The sequence below is a fragment of the Megalobrama amblycephala genome, linkage group LG24 (assembly GCF_018812025.1).
Source record: "Megalobrama amblycephala isolate DHTTF-2021 linkage group LG24, ASM1881202v1, whole genome shotgun sequence".
NCBI lineage: Eukaryota > Metazoa > Chordata > Actinopteri > Cypriniformes > Xenocyprididae > Megalobrama > Megalobrama amblycephala.
The window spans coordinates 7,009,089-7,029,447 of NC_063067.1; the positions used below are offsets into that span (position 1 = coordinate 7,009,089).

The 20,359-nt window shown below is 39.5% G+C and overlaps 1 protein-coding gene across 4 annotated transcripts in view; it reads left to right on the forward strand.

The window, feature by feature from the left end:
* The window catches only part of LOC125260383 (inactive dipeptidyl peptidase 10), an 84,615-nt gene that overhangs the window by 16,900 nt on the left and 47,356 nt on the right, over positions 1–20,359 (forward strand). The window contains exons 2-5 of one of the 4 annotated variants that reach the window (XM_048178709.1): positions 10,971–11,088; positions 13,877–13,972; positions 14,553–14,647; positions 17,800–17,871. In XM_048178709.1, the coding sequence (XP_048034666.1) occupies positions 10,971–11,088; positions 13,877–13,972; positions 14,553–14,647; positions 17,800–17,871 (381 nt within the window). Of the gene's footprint in view, positions 1–10,970; positions 11,089–13,876; positions 13,973–14,552; positions 14,648–17,308; positions 17,872–20,359 lie in introns of those variants that run through there. The other 3 variants (XM_048178710.1, XM_048178712.1, XM_048178711.1) reach the window with 3 other exon arrangements.

Below are 20,359 nucleotides of genomic sequence, written 5' to 3' on the forward strand. Positions count from 1 at the left end.
AAGTATTTCATTATATTAGAGCAGAACAGGATTTTTTTGGAGGGCTCTTAAAAGCAGTTGGTGTTAGGACAACGTTTTTCCCATAATCAATTTTAGTATTAAAACTGCTGGCCTTCCACAGGACATGCTCCAGCTGACCTACTGCTATTGAGATTAATGGGAATGCTATAGCTTTCTCAGGGTATTGTAAACAATGCTAAATGATGTTTTATTTAAATTGAGTATAAATTAAGTGAATTTACTTTATTGAAGCAATTTTGTTTACATCTCATTTGCTGTTATTAAAGGTGCCCTAGAATCAAAAATTGAATTTACCTTGGCATAGTTGAATAACAAGAGTTCAGTACATGGAAATGACATACAGTGAGTCTCAAACACCATTGTTTCCTCCTTCTTGTGTAAATCTCATTTGTTTAAAAGACCTCCGAAGAACAGGCGAATCTCAACATAACACCGACTGTTACGTAACATGTATGCCCCCAATATTTGCATATGCCAGCCCATGTTCAAGGCATTAGACAAGGGCAGCCAGTATTAACGTCTGGATCTGTGCACAGCTGAATCATCATACTAGGTAAGCAAACAAGGACAATAGCAAAAAAAGGCAGATAGAGCGATAATAACTGACATGATCCATGATATCATGATATTTTTAGTGATATTTGTAAATTGTCTTTCTAAATGTTTCTGTCACAGATCCCTTGTCTCCAGAACTCCAATTCCCATGATCCTCTTGTTCTCCACACCTGCACTCACTTCCCTCGTCATCTCCCCATCTTCACTCATCATCATCACCTGGACTTCCTCGTTTGCACTCCCTATATATATGGACTCACTCCCTTCACTCCTTGTCTGTTCTTATATGTTATACCTTGTGTTTAGATGTTGTTTCTCTACGTTGTGTCAGTAAAATACCCATTTGCTGTGGACGTCCGTGAACGCCTCTTCTCTACAACATCGAACCGTAACAGAAGAACAGACCCAAACCGTTGGACTTCCACACTTAAAAGATGGGAATCTTTCTTCAAGCGGTGGCTCCCGCTTCTCCAGTGCCTCTCTACACAATGTCCGCGGCGGAACGACTCATCGGGCTCCTTCAGTACGGACGTTCGCTGGAGAGGTATGTGGAGGAGTTTGTAGAGTTTGCTTTTCTGACTAACTGGTCAGATGCACGTTTGAACGCCCTGTTTCTGGATGGACTGGATGATGACACTATCCGTTTTGATGAACCTGAAGATTCTTTTTCCTTGAGCGAAACCATTAATCTAATTTTGTATTTAAACGGATCTAATTTCTTTGTTGATGAGGTTCAGGATACGTGTCTATCTCGTCCAGTCCCTCCAGAAACAGAGGTGGCCAGGCCAGTTAGTCAGGCTCCTCCTTCCTCCGCATACCCCTCCAGTGAACTCCTCTCCTGTTCCATGCTGGACCCTCACTCCTCCGCGGGGTCCAGAAGGCGGAGGAGGAAGAAAAGATCAGCTCCAGTCTCTACGGAGCCCATTCCAGACCCCACTGAGTCCACTCCAGTGCCAGTGGGGGTTTTAATTGTTTATGAGGGGATGGATTGGATCCCTCTAAACGCCGCCGAGCCTGCATCTCCAGTCTCCGCCGCCGAGCCAGCCGCTCCAGCCGCCGAGCCAGCCGCTCCAGCCGCCGCTCCAGCCGCAGCCGCTCCAGCCGCAGCCGCTCCAGCCGCAGCCGCTCCAGCCGCAGCCGCTCCAGCCGCAGCCGCTCCAGCCGCAGCCGCTCCAGCGCAGCCGCTCCAGTCGCAGCCGCTCCAGTCGCAGCCGCCATCAAGCCAGCTCCATGCTCCTCCACCCACAAATCCACTATATTTCTGGGACTCCTCTTAATTATCCTAAACCTCCCCAAGTATTTTTTGTGGGGGGGCCAAGTACCCGTGGGTGGGGAACATGTGGGTGACCCACATGTGGGTGGGGCTTTGCTGTAGCTGCCCGCTGCACCTGACCCGCCATGGCTCATGGACCCGCCCTGGAGACCTCCTCTCCTACCCATGCCTCTCCCTGCACCGGCATGAGGTCTCCAGGGTGCCCACCCCCCCTCCCCGGTGTTCCATCTACGGCGTGAGGTCACGCCTACCGGGAGGGGGAGGTACTGTCACAGATCCCTTGTCTCCAGAACTCCAATTCCCATGATCCTCTTGTTCTCCACACCTGCACTCACTTCCCTCGTCATCTCCCCATCTTCACTCATCATCATCACCTGGACTTCCTCGTTTGCACTCCCTATATATATGGACTCACTCCCTTCACTCCTTGTCTGTTCTTATGTTATACCTTGTGTTTACATGTTGTTTCTCTATGTTGTGTCAATAAAATACCCATTTGCTGTGGACGTCCGTGAACGCCTCTTCTCTACAACATCGAACCGTAACAGTTTCGTTAGTATGTTGCTAATGTACTGTTAAATGTGGTTAAAGTTACCATCGTTTATTACTGTATTCACGGAGACAAGAGCCGTCACTATTTTCATTTTTAAACACTTGCAGTCTGTATAATTCATAAACACAACTTCATTCTTTGTAAATCTCTCCAACAGTGTGTAATGTTAGCATTAGCCACGAAGCATAGCCTCAAACTCATTCAGAATCAAATGTAAACATCCAAATAAATCCTATACTCACATGATCCGACGCATGCATGCAGTATGCATGACGAACATCTTGTAAAGATCCATTGGAGGGTTATATTAGCTGTGTGAACTTTGTAAATGCACTGTTTTATAGTCGAGAGCTCGGGGGGCAGGGAGCGCACGATTTAAAGGGGCCGCTGCCTGAATCGGTGCAGAGTTAATGATACCCCCAAAATAGGCAGTTAAAAAAAATCTATGGGGTATTTTGAGCTGAAACTTCACAGACACATTCAGGGGACACCTTAGACTTATATTACATCTTGTAAAAACTGGTTCTAGGGCACCTTTAAATTATATTATGTATATAGCAGAAACATGTAGCTAGCCACTTTGCTCTCTAGATATCGATATCGGCATCTCCCAATAATAAACCCATATTAGCCCACATGTAATCCCAAGGGATCACAGTTCACCATTCTGCACCGGTTGTCAATTTTCTCCAAGAAAATACTCACATGAGACTTAACGTCTCTCAGAACAATCAGATTAGCTCCCCGCTCTCATATTAATTATTTCCCACTGGAGTTCCCCTCACTTCCCTTGGTATCGATCTCCTCTGCTTGTTCTGAGGTTAGGTACGTTAAGATTTTGCCAATGAGATGTACATTATCGAACCTCTAAACATGTTTCTCTCCCTCCTATAGCACGGGAGCATCGTTGATGAGATTGTCGCCCACGCGGAGCCTTGCTTTCTGCATTGCAGGAGTGGCACAATATATGTGACTGACAGCTTTGTAGAGGCGCTGCTCTGTGAACTGAGCGCTTGAGTGGAATACAATGAGAAATCTGTCTACTTGGGACTCTGCCCGGCTGAAAATGTGTCACTTTGACACCAGTGCCAAGGCTTTTGAAGGCCAGCTGCTTTCACTTTTACTCCATGGCTCTATTTGTCACCTCCCTTTTCACAACGGCTCTCAGAATCGTTAAATCTCTTGATCTAGGGTGCGTTTCCCGTACAATGATGCAACTCGTTGATTAACTACCATACCAGTCGCGACTGTTTCTCGAAACCTTAGTAAGTAACATGGTCACACCTCTGTCGTTTGAACCACATTGGTTCAGCAATATAGGACTGTAGTTAATGACGTCACGTGCAGGTGGAGGAGTAATAACTTCTGCTAATTAATCTACTTGAGATCTCAGAGATGCTGCTGTAACAAACATGTCACATAATGACTACTCCACTGTTTTTGTTCCGTGCCATTTTACATTATTTGATGCTTGGTTCATTGTGGGTTCCCTCATACGTCATACTCCAGAGTTCCCTTTCGCATTTTACGCACATATTAAAATGTACAGTACAGGGATGTGATTTTCTGTATTTTATATTTTACAGTATAATAGTATTATTGCAATAGTAATATATTTATTTTATTATTTAAATCATAAAATTTAAATATTATTTGATTATTATTATCATTGTTTTTGTTGTTGTGTAGTCATACAGAATAAGGGAAAAACGGGTTTTCCTTGATCACTGGTAAAGTAATTAATTCTTGAATTTACCATGAAATTGGTCATATTGGTTACCCATCTATCAGTCTATCACTTTCTGAAGGTTAAGACAGCACTGCATCCCTCAGATGGGGAATTCTCTTCCAATTTAGCATGCATTAACTTGTACGTTTGAAGATACTCTTGCATCTATGATGCAGGATTCTCCCGTTTGCCAACACAGACATCCTAATTGGCAGTGTAGTATCATTTCAGGGCTCATGGGACCTGCGGAAACCGAGCTGATGAAGCTTTAACACAGAGAGTACTGGGCTCTCGGCCCGTAATGAGAGAGACGCCTTTGAAATGAAAACAGTGTAAATCTTGTTTTCAACAGTGTGAACAAATTACATTAATTGTGTTGTTGTGGCTGCCACTGTAACGGGAAAAAAGTGAAAAAAGCATAATCTTAATGTGTATTTTTTTTTTCTCGTTTTCCAGTTTATTTTATAATCAAATGAAATTGTGTTAGACCTCTCTATATGATGTTAAATTTGTGCTTAAAGGTCCAGTGTGTAATATTTAGGAGGATCTATTGATAGTTTTCAGTGGTGTATAAAGACCTTACATAATGAACCATTATGTTTTTATTACCTTAGAATGAGCCATTTCGATCTACATAGACCACGGGTCCCCTTACATCGAATTCGCCATTTTGCGCTGCCATGTTTCTACTGTTCTACAGAGCGCGTTTGCTTGACTGGCTACTCTCCTATGTCTCAGATGACATCTTTGTCCTGTGTAGGCCACCATAGCTTCTCTATGTGCTTTGAAAGGGAGGGCTGAGCTGTAGGTTGCAATTCACAACATCACCGCTAGATGGTGCTAAAATGTACACACTGCACCTTTTAATACATAAAAAAACTATTTCCAGTTAAAAAGTAGGATTAAAATAGTATCAAGAAAATTTACTAAATATTTTTGATCAAAAATACAGTAATTTGAGAAATATTATTACAATTCAAAATAACTGTTTGCTATACTATATTTTAAAATGTAATTAATCCCTGTGATGCAAAGCTGAATTTTCAGCATCATTACTCCAGTCTTCATGTCACATGATCCTTCAGAAATCATTCTAATATGCTGATTTAATGCTCAAGTAGCATTTCTTATTATTATCAATGTTGAAAACAGTCATGCTGCTTAATATTTTTGTGGAAACCGTGATAAATTTTTTCAGCATTCTTTGATGAATAGAAATGTATCCTTGATGAATAAAATAATGAATTTATTAAAAGAAAATCTTACTGACCCCAAAGTTTTGTACTTTTATGGAAACCAAGAAAAATGATTTATAAAATATAATTATTTTCAGTGCAGCATACAGTATCATTCTGATCTGATGCCAGTATTGTGTCTCATGATAATGAAGTTCAGACTTGGAGGGCTTGAACTGATTGTGGATGAGCTTGATGTAAGAAAATGACTTTTTGAAGTGATTTATCAGACACTATCAGCAGCTGTTTTAATTGTGTGAAGCTTCCAGTAAGATCTATTAATAATGAGCCTCTGGCTAGAATTCATGCTGGCAACCTCTGAAGCTTTTGAAGTTATCTTTTTGTTTCACAACAATGAGCAGCATCCAAGATCTCAGAGACTCTAATTAGATTTTCTAAAGCTGTGAATTTAGGCCACAGAAACATAACCGCTAATTTCCATGTGTATATGTTTGGAAATATTTATGTTTGTCTGCACTTTCATATTAAAACTGGTGGAAGCTATATCTGTGTCTCCATCAGATTTGCAAACATAACATTGCCAAATGAGAATAGCACTGCTATTTTAATAAAAAAATGTGAAAAAAAAAAATTAATTTCCAAGATGACAGCTGAACATCGCTTGGTGAATTAAAGGGTTAGTTCACCCAAAAATGAAAATTCTGTCATTTATTACTTACCCTCATGTCGTTCCACACCCGTAAGACCTTCATTAATCTTCAGAACACAAATTAAGATATTTTAGTTGAAATCTGATGGCTCCATAGGGAACAATGGACACTTCCTCTCTCAAGATCCATAAAGGTACTAAAAACATATTTAAATCAGTTCATGTGAGTACAGTGGTTCAATATTAATATTATAAAGTGACGAGAATATTTTTGGAGCGCCAAAAAAACCCCTAAATAACGTCTTATTTAGTGATGGCCGATTTCAAAACACTGCTTCAGGAAGCATCAGAGCATAAATGAATCAGTGTGTCGAATAAGTGGTTCGGAGCACCAAAGTCACGTGATTTCAGCCGTTGGCAGTTTGACACGCGATCTGAATCATGATTCGACACACTGATTCATTATGCTCCGATGCTTCATGAAGCAGTGTTTTGAAATCTGTTTTATTATTTAAACCACTTCTATTATTGATTGCTATCAGGATATGAAGAGAGTTTCAACCAGTATAACACAAAAATGTATAAAACTAATTGCCTATCCTACCTTTACTTAAAAAAATAGTACTAAACAGAGGTAGGCGTCATACAACATAGCAGGAAACTATTTAATTCTGAACATACAATGATAAACAATTAACCGTATAAAGCTTACTGTATCATATTTGATATGCCTCTCAATTATAAGCTCAATCAAAACTTGGCTGCAAAATCTGTTGTACCCAACTTACTACATGCATTTAGTCATCTGATTGATGGTTTTTATATTTTTTAGCAAGTAAAGGGCCCTTTATTTGTAACACCTCTGGTTCTACTCGCACCGCTCTGAGCGGATTTTCCGGCATGGCAAACTCGCGCGTTAACAAGCTAACGCCAGCTGCTAGTGAGCCTCTGAGGCCAGAGGAGTGAGGTTTACTCGGACAGCTGTCCTTTGTTACATAGTTTTATTCTAAAAATGTCACCCTTCAGGTCGTGGTATACGTCTTTTTGCTGTTAAGTCTTTACTGATTTTTATAAAGTAAATGTAAGAATAACTTTTATATTGTTAGTAATATTTCAAAATTCAAGATGAACACTCACTGGACTGAAGCGACGTAGTTTACTTGATTGTCCACCATGTTAAAATGTGAGCATTAGGCTTTTGAGGAACGTTTATTTGTACATCTCTCAATCATCATTGTATTGGATTTCATTATGTTTTGCCTTCACAAATAAAACTACTTAAAGCTTTGATCATATAACACTTAACAAAATTATAAACGCAACACTGTTGTTTTTGCCCCCATTTTTCATGAGCTGAACTCAAAGATCTAAGACTTTTTCTATGTACACAAAAGGCCTATTTCTCTCAAATATTGTTCACAAATCAGTCTAAATCTGTGTTAGTGAGCACTTCTCCTTTGCCGAGATAATCCATCCACCTCACAGGTGTGGCATATCAAGATGCTGCTTAGAGAGCATGAATATTGCACAGGTGTGCCTTAGGCTGGCCACAATAAAAGGCCACTCTAAAACGTGCAGTTTTATCACACAGCACAATGCCACAGATGTCTCAAGTTTTGAGGGAGTGTGCAATTGGCATGCTGACTGCAGGAATGTCCACCAGAGCTGTTGCCTGTGAATTGAATGTTCATTTCTCTACCATAAGCCATCTCCAAAGGCGTTTCAGAGAATTTGGCAGTACAACCGGCCTCACAACCGCAGACCACGTGTAACCACACCAGCCCAGGACCTCCACATCCAGCATCTTCACCTCCAAGATCATCTGAGACCAGCCACCCGGACAGCTGCTGCAACAATCGGTTTGCATAACCAAAGAATTTCTGCACAAACTGTCAGAAACCGTCTCAGGGAAGCTCATCTGCATGTTTGTCGTCCTCATCGCCCTCAGATTTAGACAGATTTGTGAACAATATTTGAGAGAAATAGACATACATAGAAAAAGTCTTAGATCTTTGAGTTCAGCTCATGAAAAATGGGGGCAAAAACAAAAGTGTTGCGTTTATAATTTTGTTCAGTGTGTGTGTGTGTGTGTGTGTGTGTGTGTGTATAATATTTATATATAATATATATATATATATATATATATATATATATATATATATATATATATATATATATATATATATATATATATATATATATATATATAGTGGGTACGGAAAGTATTCAGACCCCCTTAAATTTTTCACTCTTTGTTATATTGCAGCCATTTGCTGAAATCATTTAAGTTCATTTTTTTCCTCATTAATGTACACACAGCACCCCATATTGACAGAAAAACACAGAATTGTTGACATTTTTGCAGATTTATTAAAAAAGAAAAACTGAAATATCACATTGTCCTAAGTATTCAGACCCTTTGCTGTGACACTCATATATTTAACTCAGGTGCTGTCCATTTCTTCTGATCATCCTTGAGATGGTTCTACACCTTCATTTGAGTCCAGCTGTGTTTGATTATACTGACTGGATTTGATTAGGAAAGCCACACACCTGTCTATATAAGACCTTACAGCTCACAGTGCATGTTAGAGCAAATGAGAATCATGAGGTCAAAGGAACTGCCTGAAGAGCTCAGAGACAGAATTGTGGCAAGGCACAGATCTGGCCAAGGTTACAAAACAATTTCTGCTGCACTTAAGGTTCCTAAGAGCACAGTGGCCTCCATAATCCTTAAATGGAAGACGTTTGGGACAACCAGAACCCTTCCTAGAGCTGGCCGTCCGGCCAAACTGAGCTATCGGGGGAGAAGAGCCTTGGTGAGAGAGGTAAAGAAGAACCCAAAGGGGGGTGTTTTTCAGCTGCAGGGACAGGACGACTGGTTGCAATCGAAGGAAAGATGAATGCGGCCAAGTACAAGGATATCCTGGACGAAAACCTTCTCCAGAGTGCTCAGGACCTCAGACTGGGCCGAAGGTTTACCTTCCAACAAGACAATGACCTTAAGCACACAGCTAAAATAATGAAGGAGTGGCTTCACAACAACTCCGTGACTGTTCTTGAATGGCCCAGCCAGAGCCCTGACTTAAACCCAATTGAGCATCTCTGGAGAGACCTAAAAATGGCTGTCCACCAACGTTTACCATCCAACCTGACAGAACTGGAGAGGATCTGCAAGTAGGAATGGCAGAGGATCCCCAAATCCAGGTGTGAAAAACTTGTTGCATCTTTCCCAAAAAGACTCATGGCTGTATTAGATCAAAAGGGTGCTTCTACTAAATACTGAGCAAAGGGTCTGAATACTTGTGACCCTGTGATATTTCAGTTTTTCTTTTTTAATAAATCTGCAAAAATGTCAACAATTCTGTGTTTTTCTGTCAATATGGGGTGCTGTGTGTACATTAATGAGGAAAAAAATTGAACTTAAATGATTTTAACAAATGGCTGCAATATAACAAAGAGTGAAACATTTATATATATGTATATGTGTGTGTGTGTGTGTGTGTGTATATATATATATATATATATATATATATATATATATATATATATATATATATATATATATATATATATATATAATATATAATAGTAGTCAAGCTATCAGAATTTAATTCAATAGTAGTGCAAGCTATCAGAATTTTATCTTACTAGCCATATAAATAACATCTGCACCAAATTGTATATTTGTGCATCATAAAATAGTGTTTTTTTGCCCTGAGTATGAGCTCCATATTCTCACTATATCATACTATATGAGCCACAAAAGCCTGATGTATCAAATATGATTCTCAACAAAATGATTTGTCTAAAGGTTCAATAAACTCTTCCTTTTCAACAAAATCTGATTTTCCAGACTATTATTTAATGTCTTTAATATATTATTTAACACTATTAGTCATCATCTTGGAAAATAAAAATTTACAGTTTTAATCCAATTTTATTCATTTTATTGTCAGGAGTTGATATAAAACAACAAGGACACCAAAAAAACATTCACATCAGCTTGCTGTGATGGTGTATACAGCACTACCAGCCAGTCGGAAGCTGTTTAGGTGAGATATGGCAGGCAGCCAGCTCTCGTGTTGCTCTTTTTGTCCTGAAAACAGCTGAGGTTAAGGAGTCTGCCAGGATGCCAGCTGGTTAGTTTTATCCCCGCTCTCTACTAACACAGATCTCTCATTCACCTCTACCGCTGATGGAAGGTGAGAAGTGTTGGCTTAACTTCTCCCTCTGAAACCACAAACATAAGACACCGAGATAATGAAGACTAAGTTTTATGGACAGTCAATGAGTAAACACTTACTCCATGATCGCCACCTCTCTGCCACCAGTAGTGATTTTCCACTAGCCTTGGAGTGGCTGTTTATTGTTCCTGATCATGACTGATGGTCTCGTAACCGTCCCAACCTGCCCGTCAGATACACCGCTAAAGCTTTTTACTTTAGCCTTGGCTGTCACAGAGGCATTCTGGGAGCTGAAAACACATCTAATATACTGTTTCATAACAGAACTCTGGCTCGTATCATCTGCCCTGCTTTGCTGCAGTAGACTCAGCTTCGAAACACTCGAGAACGCATCTTTGCAAGCTTCCAAGCCCCAAAATGCTAACCTCGCACCCCACATAGCGTAAAATGACACCCCCACGCGCACTTTATAATACATAAGCCCATTAAAAAGGTGAAATGAGGCACCATTCTGAGGAAATTAAGACAACTGAAATATGAGACTCAATTAGCTTCTCATTTTTCACTCGAGGAATTCTTTTCTTGCCGGTTTTATGAAGGATTGTTCTAAATGACACAGATTTCTGTCAGAGTGAAGTCCTTTCGTTCTTCCCGGGAGGGTTGCTGCACTGATACACACGTCTCACATGAAATCCCTGCTCTGAGGCGGTGCAAATGAGGCAGCACTAATACATTCTCCCTCAGCGGTGGGGAGACTGTGTATGAGGGGGAAAGTTAATGCCGTTTCTTTGATTTTTGTTTTTTGAGCAGGACCTTGGCAGCACGGGAGGACCTCCTCGGAATTGGAAGGGAATTGGTATTGCCATGGTGGTCATCCTGGGGGTCATGTCTCTGGTCACCCTCTCAATTTTTCTCCTCACCCCCGGTAAGATGGAGACTGAAGGAGTAAATGATTATAAATTGAATGAGGTTGGAAACCAAGGATAAAGGAAGAGAGATGTGAGATCAGCTACAATAAGGGAAGAAAGAGAGATGCGAAACATAACAGAAGATTATAGAGGGTTTATGTGAGTGCCAGAAAGCTCATATATAAGACATCCATTCACAAACAAAAATACGAAAAGACAAGCGGAAACAAAGCAGGGAACACTCAGAATGGATTTTTGCTGCATGCTCAGGTTAGCTCTAAAAATGAGCTTATGTAACTAACAGAAGTATTTTTGTTTGGGTGCTATTAACATAAATTTCTGTAATAGAACCTTGCTTAATTTGTGTGCTTTGGGACTGCCTACACAATGTTTCTTTGTTTTCATTCACTGAGCAGGTGACTCTATAGGGAGAATAAATGTTGAAATTAAGTGTAATAGCCGCATTTGTTGTTGAGCAATATGTGAAATTAGAGAGTTATGTTTGATGATCTGTTATGTTAGGATATAGAAGAGTTTGTTATTTTGTGAGCTGCAGGGTCCCAATGGCTAAATCCAAAGCTGCGTTTCCACCGCAGGAACTTTCCCCTGGAACTAGGGACTTTGGGGTGGTACTCGGTGTGTTTCGACTGCTGGGACCTGGGTCTAAATAAAGTTCGGGGTAAAAATTTCCCCCCTCAGAAAGTCCCTGCTCACGAGGTAGTACTTTTTCAAAGTTCAGGAACTTTTGGGGGTCGGACTTGGGTGCTGCATTTTGATTGGTTGACTCCACGCAGCATTTTATTTCAACCACCATTTTTAAAAGTCTGTTGATGTGCGTGCAGTAAGAGCTGTTTGCTATTTGAATCAACAATGGAGTTTAAAAATTACTACCGATGAACTGATGATGAGGTTCAGGCTTTATTAAAGGTTTAGTTCACCCAAAAATGAAAATTCTGTTATTAATTGCTCACCCTCATGTCGTTCCACACCCGTAAGACCTTCGTTCATCTTCAGAACACGAATTGCCAGCAAGATAATTAACACGTTCAATACCCAGAAAGCTACTAAAGACGTATTTAAAACAGTTCATGTGACTACAGTGGTTCAACCCTAATGTTATGAAGTGACGAGAATATTTTTTGTTCGCCAAAAAAACAAAATAACGACTTTATTAAACAATATCTAGTGATGTGCAATTTCAAAACACTGCCTCATGAAGCTTTGAAGCTTTACGAATCTTTTGTTTCAAATCAGTGGTTCAGATTGTGTATCAAACTGCCATAGTCATGTGATTAAACGAGGCTTCGTTATGTCATAATTGTTTTGAAATTTCAATGGTTCACCACTAGGGCGCGTGACTTTGGCAGTTTGATACACACTCTGAACCACTGATTTGAAACAAAAGATTTGTACAGCTTTGAAGCTTTATGAAGCGGTGTTTTGTTGTCACTAGATATTGTTGAATAAAGTAGTTATTTTGTTTTTTTTGGCACACAAAAAGTATTCTCTTCATATCATTAAGGTTGAACCACTGTAGTCACATGAACTGTTTTAAATACATCTTTAGTAGCTTTCTGGGCATTGAAAGTATTAATTGTCTTGCTGGCATTGGAGGCCACACTGAGCCATCGCATTTCATCAAAAATATCTTAATTTGTGTTCCGAAGATGAACGAAGGTCTTACGGGTGTGGAACGACATGAGGGTGAGTAATAAATCACAGAATTTTCATTTTTGGGTGAACTAACACTTTAAGCTTATATATGGAGGACAAAATCCAGCAGGAACTGGAAAGTCACACGCAGTCGTCACCGGACTCTTCTTCATGGTACTTTAGACCGCAATGGAAATGTAGGCTGCATCTGAAAACTTAGGCAGCTGACTTGTTGCTTCTCTGCAGGCAATGACTTTGCAGGCAGCGTTTGTGCACGAAGGCACCTCACGAAACAGACAGACTTCTAAGACAGCAAAATAGCTTGAGTTATGGTGATAACTAAGCGAATATTTAATTACTATAATAGAAATTTCTTGCTAGAAATGACAGAAAAGGTGGAAAACAATGGTCAAAAACATAGATTTACACCCAAATTCACCACCAACCGCAACTTTCAGATGCCATCTTTATTTTTAGCTCAACTGTCACAGAATGGAAAGCACAGGATTGTAGGATATCAAAGGCAGTGAAGGATACATACATCTATGCTGCCTTCAAAAATCGATCAGATGAAGGCATCTCAAGAGACAGGAAGTGAAGCTAACTTTGGATTTGCACGCGCCTTGATGCCTACCTACCTTGGAATGCGTCCTCCGAAGACAGCATTTTTCAGTTTTCGGATGCAGCCGCAGACAGGTCTGGGACAAATTGTTCCGGGTAATTTCAGTGAAAACGCAGCTCAAGTTTTACTTGATTTTGAGGCTTGTCGCATGTTCATTTTGGACCCGACTCACATAAGAGAAGTTCTTCTAAATCTTTGCATAACAGAACATTAAACAATAATATGTTTTTCTGTTGGCAGAATTGACTGGTAACTTAATTTTGAACTAAAACAATATGGTTTACATGCAATATTTAATAAGATATGAGTGCAGAAAAATAGATTTTGTTTCAATGTGTGGAACTACATTCCACAATCTAATTTTTTATTTATTTGTAACATTTTTTCTTTCTTTCATCCTACTGCATTTGCATCAGTAGAATCAAGATTAGATTTTTAGACAATGCTGTATATTCTTCTAACAGACATTATTTTTCCTCAGGACAGGAGTTGTGGTTGTCCTTAACTGACTGCCTAATCTTGTATTTCAGACGAGTCTCACCTCCTGCTGCTGTCTCGTCTCACTCTGGAGAACCTCGAGAGCGAGGATTTTAGAGTTCACGACCCATGTGCGACGTGGCTAAATGGTAAAGACTTCATTATATTTTACAAACAGTGTTTAAGTGAATGGTTTAGGTTCATTGATTTGAACCTTGTGATCATTTAGAGCTCCTGGAGCACAACAATTCATTTGTCTTAAAATGTAACAGGAGACAGGATGTGTTTTTCTGCTAATAGTTAAAATGTTCGATTTACTTTTCAATAAAAGTGACAGTCATCAGGCTACATTTCTATTCACATTCACTGTTTATTATACAGCATGCAAAATTATTAGTGCATCGAATGCTATAATAAAATACGTTTGAAATATAAAGAAATTTTTTTTTTTACTTTAAATTTAAGTTAAATCTTGCTTTTAAATGTATTTTTTTACTATTTCTGGCAACCATAGCTGCCATTTTTGATTTATTTAATCAAAAATACAGTAAAACAGTATTACTGTGAAATATTATTACAGTTAAAAATAACCATTCTCTATTTAAATATATTTTAAAACTTCTTCAGTGTCACATGATCCTTCAGAAATCATTCTAATATGCTGATTTGCTTTGCTATTATTGTCAATGTAGTTGAAAACAGTTGCTGCTTAATATTCGTGTTTTACAGAGAACGAGGTGTCACTTTGCACCCAGGAGGGTCACGTTTTAATCCACAATCTCAGCACAAATCTAACCACCACGCTATTGGATAATAGCACCCTGGTGAGTGTATACTTACACATGCATGCATTCACATAAAAGACAGCAGCATAGTAAATAAAGGCCATGCAAAGACACGCACTCATACAGTCTTGTCCTCGTCCCAAACCACCGGCGTAGAGCAGCTCTCTGGAAAATTACAACCCCCTTGAGGCATGTGAGCAGGACAAGACGTACAACTCCATTAGCTCCATTCTCATGGAACCTGACAAATGGGTCACTCCATAGAGAGAGTGTATGGACTGGTAGCTAAACATCTTTCAAGAAAGAATCAGAATGCTAAGAAATGAGCAAAGAGAAAGAGCAAATAGTGCTTTGGCTTCAGAGGCTCTAATAGTTAATGCTTTGTCTTTTATTTCCCCTTTCTGCACTTCTCCCCAGTTGATCCCGCAGCATGTACCTTCAAAGAGACTGTTTCAGCAGGGCCACCCTTTGAACGCAGCAGCTGGGTTACACTGAGAATCATATATGGGTCATTGCCTCAGACGCTCAGTGGAATGTTGTTGAGATGGCAGATACTTCTCCTCTAAAACCTCTACCCGCACTGTCAACACTATTACACTTGTCCCAATGGCTTTATGCCCCGACAACATTTCTTACCCACGATGCACTTTCTACATTCATGGTTTGCAGATTCTAGATGTTTTAAAGGGAAGAATTCAAGTTGAGCTCCATGGCATGTTGTTGATTTCCACCAAAAAAGATGTCTCAATTTCCTTCCACTAGAAAAATGAAGTTGTTGCCGATTTACGTACGAGCCTGAGTCTGTACAGTAGTGATCCTGAGGTGGAGCTGCGTTATCAAGGTCCCGATCACACAAGCACAGCTGTCAATCATGACGTTACAACTTGATTTGACAGAAAATGACAGAAACTATCTTCGAAAAAAATTATTTGAAGTGTAATTGGATTTTTTAGTTTGGCTTGCGTCCCATTTGATGACATGGAGAGGGCGGGGTTTATGACCTATACTGCAGCCAGCCACTAGGGGGCGATCAAAATGTTTTGGCTTCACTTTTCAGGACATATGCAGCACACTTTGGCTGCGTCCAAAAACTTCAAAATGCTGCCTTCGGTTGGCGCCGATAGCCTAGTGGTTAGAGTGCCGACATATGGCACAAATGCGTTCGCGGCGACCTGAGTTCGATTCCTGTCTTGAGGTCCTTTGCCGATCCCGCCCCCCTCTCTCCACCCAATGCTTTCCTGTCTGCTCTCTACTGTCCTCTCCGAATAAAGGCACAAAAAGCCCATAAATATAACTTTAAAAAAAAAAATGCTGCCTTCGGAGGATGCATTCCTATAGGTAGGCATCAAGGCACGTCCTAAACCATTGTTAGCTTCACTTCCTGTCTCTGATTTTTGAAGGCAGCATAGATGTATCCATTGCTGCCTTTGATATCCCACAATCCTGTGCGTTCCATTCTGTGGTAGTTGAGCCAAAGAGCTTAGAACCCAAGAGGCGACACTCTGATACTTTTTGGGTAACAGCCACTAGATGGCGCTCCGGTAGCGCGGCCGCCATTATGGGGTGAAAATACTAACTGGACCATAGAATCCTTCACATCTTACGCACACAAAATCTGTGAATTTCACTTCCAAATCAGAAGCGCAATAGAACAGATTTTTAAATTAAAGGTGCTAAAGAGGATCTTTTCGTCGACTGAGAAACCAAAGACCGTTACTGAGTTTTTGAAATGAGCGCATGCGTAAGAACAACCCCCCCTCCTTCACAGCTCATTTCAAGGGAACGCCTCCCAAAACTCGTGCACGAGTATAGGAACACGAGTGTTTACCACCGGCATTTGCTGTGTCGTGTTAGTGGATTCGTTATGTCAGATTCACCGCAGGTAACTCCTAATCTGCAGTTGTTACTCCTGTCTCCTGACAAAAACATCGCATGCGGCGCCTGTAGAGTGTGGAAAGTTACTGGAGCGCCCAGCCGCGCACGTCTCTCACAAGGAACGTCATGGCAGTGATTGACAAGCCAGAGGGCCAATCGTTTACGTGATGATCGCATAAACGATTGGCTGATGTTTTTAAGGCCCTACCTCGTGCACAGATGATGTATATTAATATTATTCCTTTCAGTGCACCTAATAAATAGTCTTTTATCAGTTAGTAAAGACAGTTTCAAGTAATATTGCAAAAATGTATAAAACAAAACATCCTCTTTAGCACCTTTAAGTCACCAGTAAATTGTATGGCTCCTACAGTAAATTATCTATTCTGCTATATATGTTTTATTACCAGTTGTGTAATCCAACCATTCAACCATCTCATAGTTAGCCTACTTTATTGAGTATTTTCATTTTATGCAACTTTACACATTTATTAATAGTAAATTAATAATGAATAAATTTCAAATCATCATGTTTGCAGTGAACAATATATTTCAGACCTAGTGGAATAATAGTTATAATATCTAGGTCTAAATTGAAATAGGCTATATTGTACGTTTTAATGGATCACGCTACAAACATAACGATCTTATAATACATGACGCATTGCTGTGTCCGTTATCCCATAATTCCCACTTTTGGATAATTTTGCTTTAATGGACATTAGACAACACTGCAAAATCAAGCTGTTATATTCATATATTTATTGTCCAACATTCCCAATTTTTGATGCATGTCCTTAATTTAATTTTATATGTTGGTAATAATTCAGTGTTTATAATGCTAAACTTGAAGTTTTGGTCGGTGGTCAGTTTGTGTGTAAATGCACGTTTTTGACGTTTTCCACTTCTGATGTAATTTCTAGTAAGAAATTACTATTGTAGTAATTAGATATTTCATTTAAATATTTAACAAGTTTGCCTAAGTTTTCGTACGCAGCCATGGTTTCCACAGAAAAATTCTAAAATAAACTAAAATTAAATCATTTCAATGGAAATCTATGGAGTAAGGCATTGCACCAAGATAAACATTAAAACTAATTATATAAGTTGAATATGATATAATAGTTCCGTTTGTACATAATTGATATGATTTTGCTTATTTTTTACTAACTGAGGGATGAGGGAAATGATTGATTGTCCAATATAAATATAAATTATTGGAAACTGAGAACATGCTATAGATGTGTATTATACAGCTTATTATGTTTTTAACCCAAAATATTGTTTTAAGATCATAGATGTTATTTCTGTTTTAGGATCTGAAGTCCATGAAGTTCCAGGTTTCAGCTGATAAGAGGTTCATCCTGATGGCTTATAATATCCACCATGTGAGTAATATGAACAGAAAAACACCAAGAAGTGGTCTCATTTCCACATGACCTGTGTGTAAGAGAAAATTATTTTTATATTGCTTCGAGAGATTATCTTCTTTTAGTGCCATTACAACACACAATATTTTATACCACAGTGGAGGCCACTCTTTGACTATTGTTTTTAATAAAAGTGCGGTACAAGCAAAATCTCTTAATGATGTATGTGATGTTGCCTACAGTATGTAAATATGACAAATAATGTCCTTTAAAGGTGCCCTAGAACTTTTTTAAAAAAGATTTAATATAAGTCTAAGGTGTTCCCTGAATGTGTCTGTGAAGTTTCAGCTCAAAATACCCTATAGATTTTTTTTAATTCATTTTTTTAACTGCCTATTTTGGAGCATCATTATAAACGAGCCGATTCAGGGCTGCTGGCCCTTTAAATCTTGTGCTCCACGCCCCCGAAGCTCGCGATTGCCTTGAACAACAACAACAAAAAAAAGTTCAAACTGCTAATATAACCCTCAAAATGGATCTTTACAAAGTGTTCGTCATGCAGCATGTCTAATCGCGTAAGTACAGTGTTTATTTGGAAGTTTACATTGATGCTGAATGTGTTTGAGGCTAAATGCTCCGTGGCTAACGGCTAATGCTACTCTGTTGGAGAGATTTATAAAGAATGAAGTTGTGTTTATGAATTATACAGACTGCAAGTGTTTAAAAATGAAAATAGCGACGGCTCTTGTCTCCGTGAATACAGTAAGAAACAATGGTAACTTTAACCACATTTAACAGTACATTAGCAACATGCTAACGAAACATTTAGAAAGACAATTTACAAATATCATTAAAAATATCATGTTATCATGGATCATGTCAGTTATTATTGCTCCATCTGCCATTTTTCGCTGTTGTTATTGCTTGCTTACCTAGTCTGATGATTCGGCTTTGCAACTCCAGACTTTAATACTGGCTGCCCTTGTGTAATGCCTTTCATAATGTTGGGAACATGGGCTGGCATTATGCAAATATTGGGGCGTACACCCCGACTGTTACGTAACAGTCGGTGTTATGTTGAGATTCGCCTGTTCTTCGGAGGTCTTTTAAACAAATGAGATTTATATAAGAAGGAGGAAACAATGGAGTTTGAGACTCACTGTATGTCATTTCCATGTACTGAACTCTTGTTATTTAACTATGCCGAGGTAAATTCAATTTTTGAATCTAGGGCACCTTTAAATGTTACATATAATATCAGAAGCTGTATATGTTTAATTTGATTGCATGAACTGCTACAAAAGGACAACCAGAAATTATATTTTGATTACCCTTGAAGAAGATATCAAAATAATGTTGTGTTTTCAAAGAGCCAGCTACGATCGACAGCAAACATGAAACGAAAAGAATATTCAAACGCAGAGGAGCAGGGGTGTATAGGAACGAATAAGGGGGGATACAGACTATGGCGGGCCGGAAGGTCCAAAAATATGGCTACCGACTTGTCGCGGGAATTCACTATACAATTGCCAGTAGCCACTGAGTTTACCACTGATAGGCCGGCGGTGCATCTGCATACACACTCTCCTCACGCAGCGAACGACTCACTTTCCTCACACAGCTGACCACTGACTCTCCTCAGCCGGCGACTCACTTTCCTCACGCAGCGGACGAATCACTTTCCTCACGCAGCCGGCGACTCACTTTCCTCACGCAGCGGACGAATCACTTTCCTCACGCAGCCGGCGACTCACTTTCCTCACGCAGCCGGCGACTCACTTTCCGCAGCCGGCGACTCACTTTCCGCAGCCGACGACTCACTTTCCGCAGCCGGCGAGTCACTTTCCGCAGCCGGCGAGTCACTTTCTGCAGCCGGCGACTCACTTTCTGCAGCCGGCGACTCACTTTCCTCACGCAGCATTAACTCTCCTCACGTTTCTTTTCAAATACTGTGATGGTGCAATAACTAACTACATCAAGTAAAATTGATCATTTTTGTGTTGTAAATGTAATTTATTCTGAAGCAATATTCCCATCAGTGTTCTGTAAACTGTTACTGTTAAGATGTAAACTGTTAATCATCAGATTTGTATATGCCCCCTTAAAGGGATAGGTCAATCAAAAATAAAAATTCTGTCATCATTGACTTACCTTCTAGTTGTTCCGAACCTGTATGAGTTTCTTTCTTCTGTTGAACTAAAAATATATTTTGAATGTCAGTAAACAAACAGCTGACTGTAGAGAGTGACTTTCATAGTAGGAAAAAAAAAAAAAAAATATGGAAGTCACTGGCTACCATCAACTGGTTACTGACATTCTTCAAAATATCATCCTTTTTCTTTCTTCTGTTGAACTAAACTCATATAGGTTTGGAACAAACTAGAGTGTAAGTCAATGATGACAGAATTATCATTTAGGTTTAACTGTCCCTTGGAATTGATTGTCATGGCATTTTTTTATTTTTTTTTTACCTTTATAAAAAGGTAATTTTCCCCTAACCTTGGCT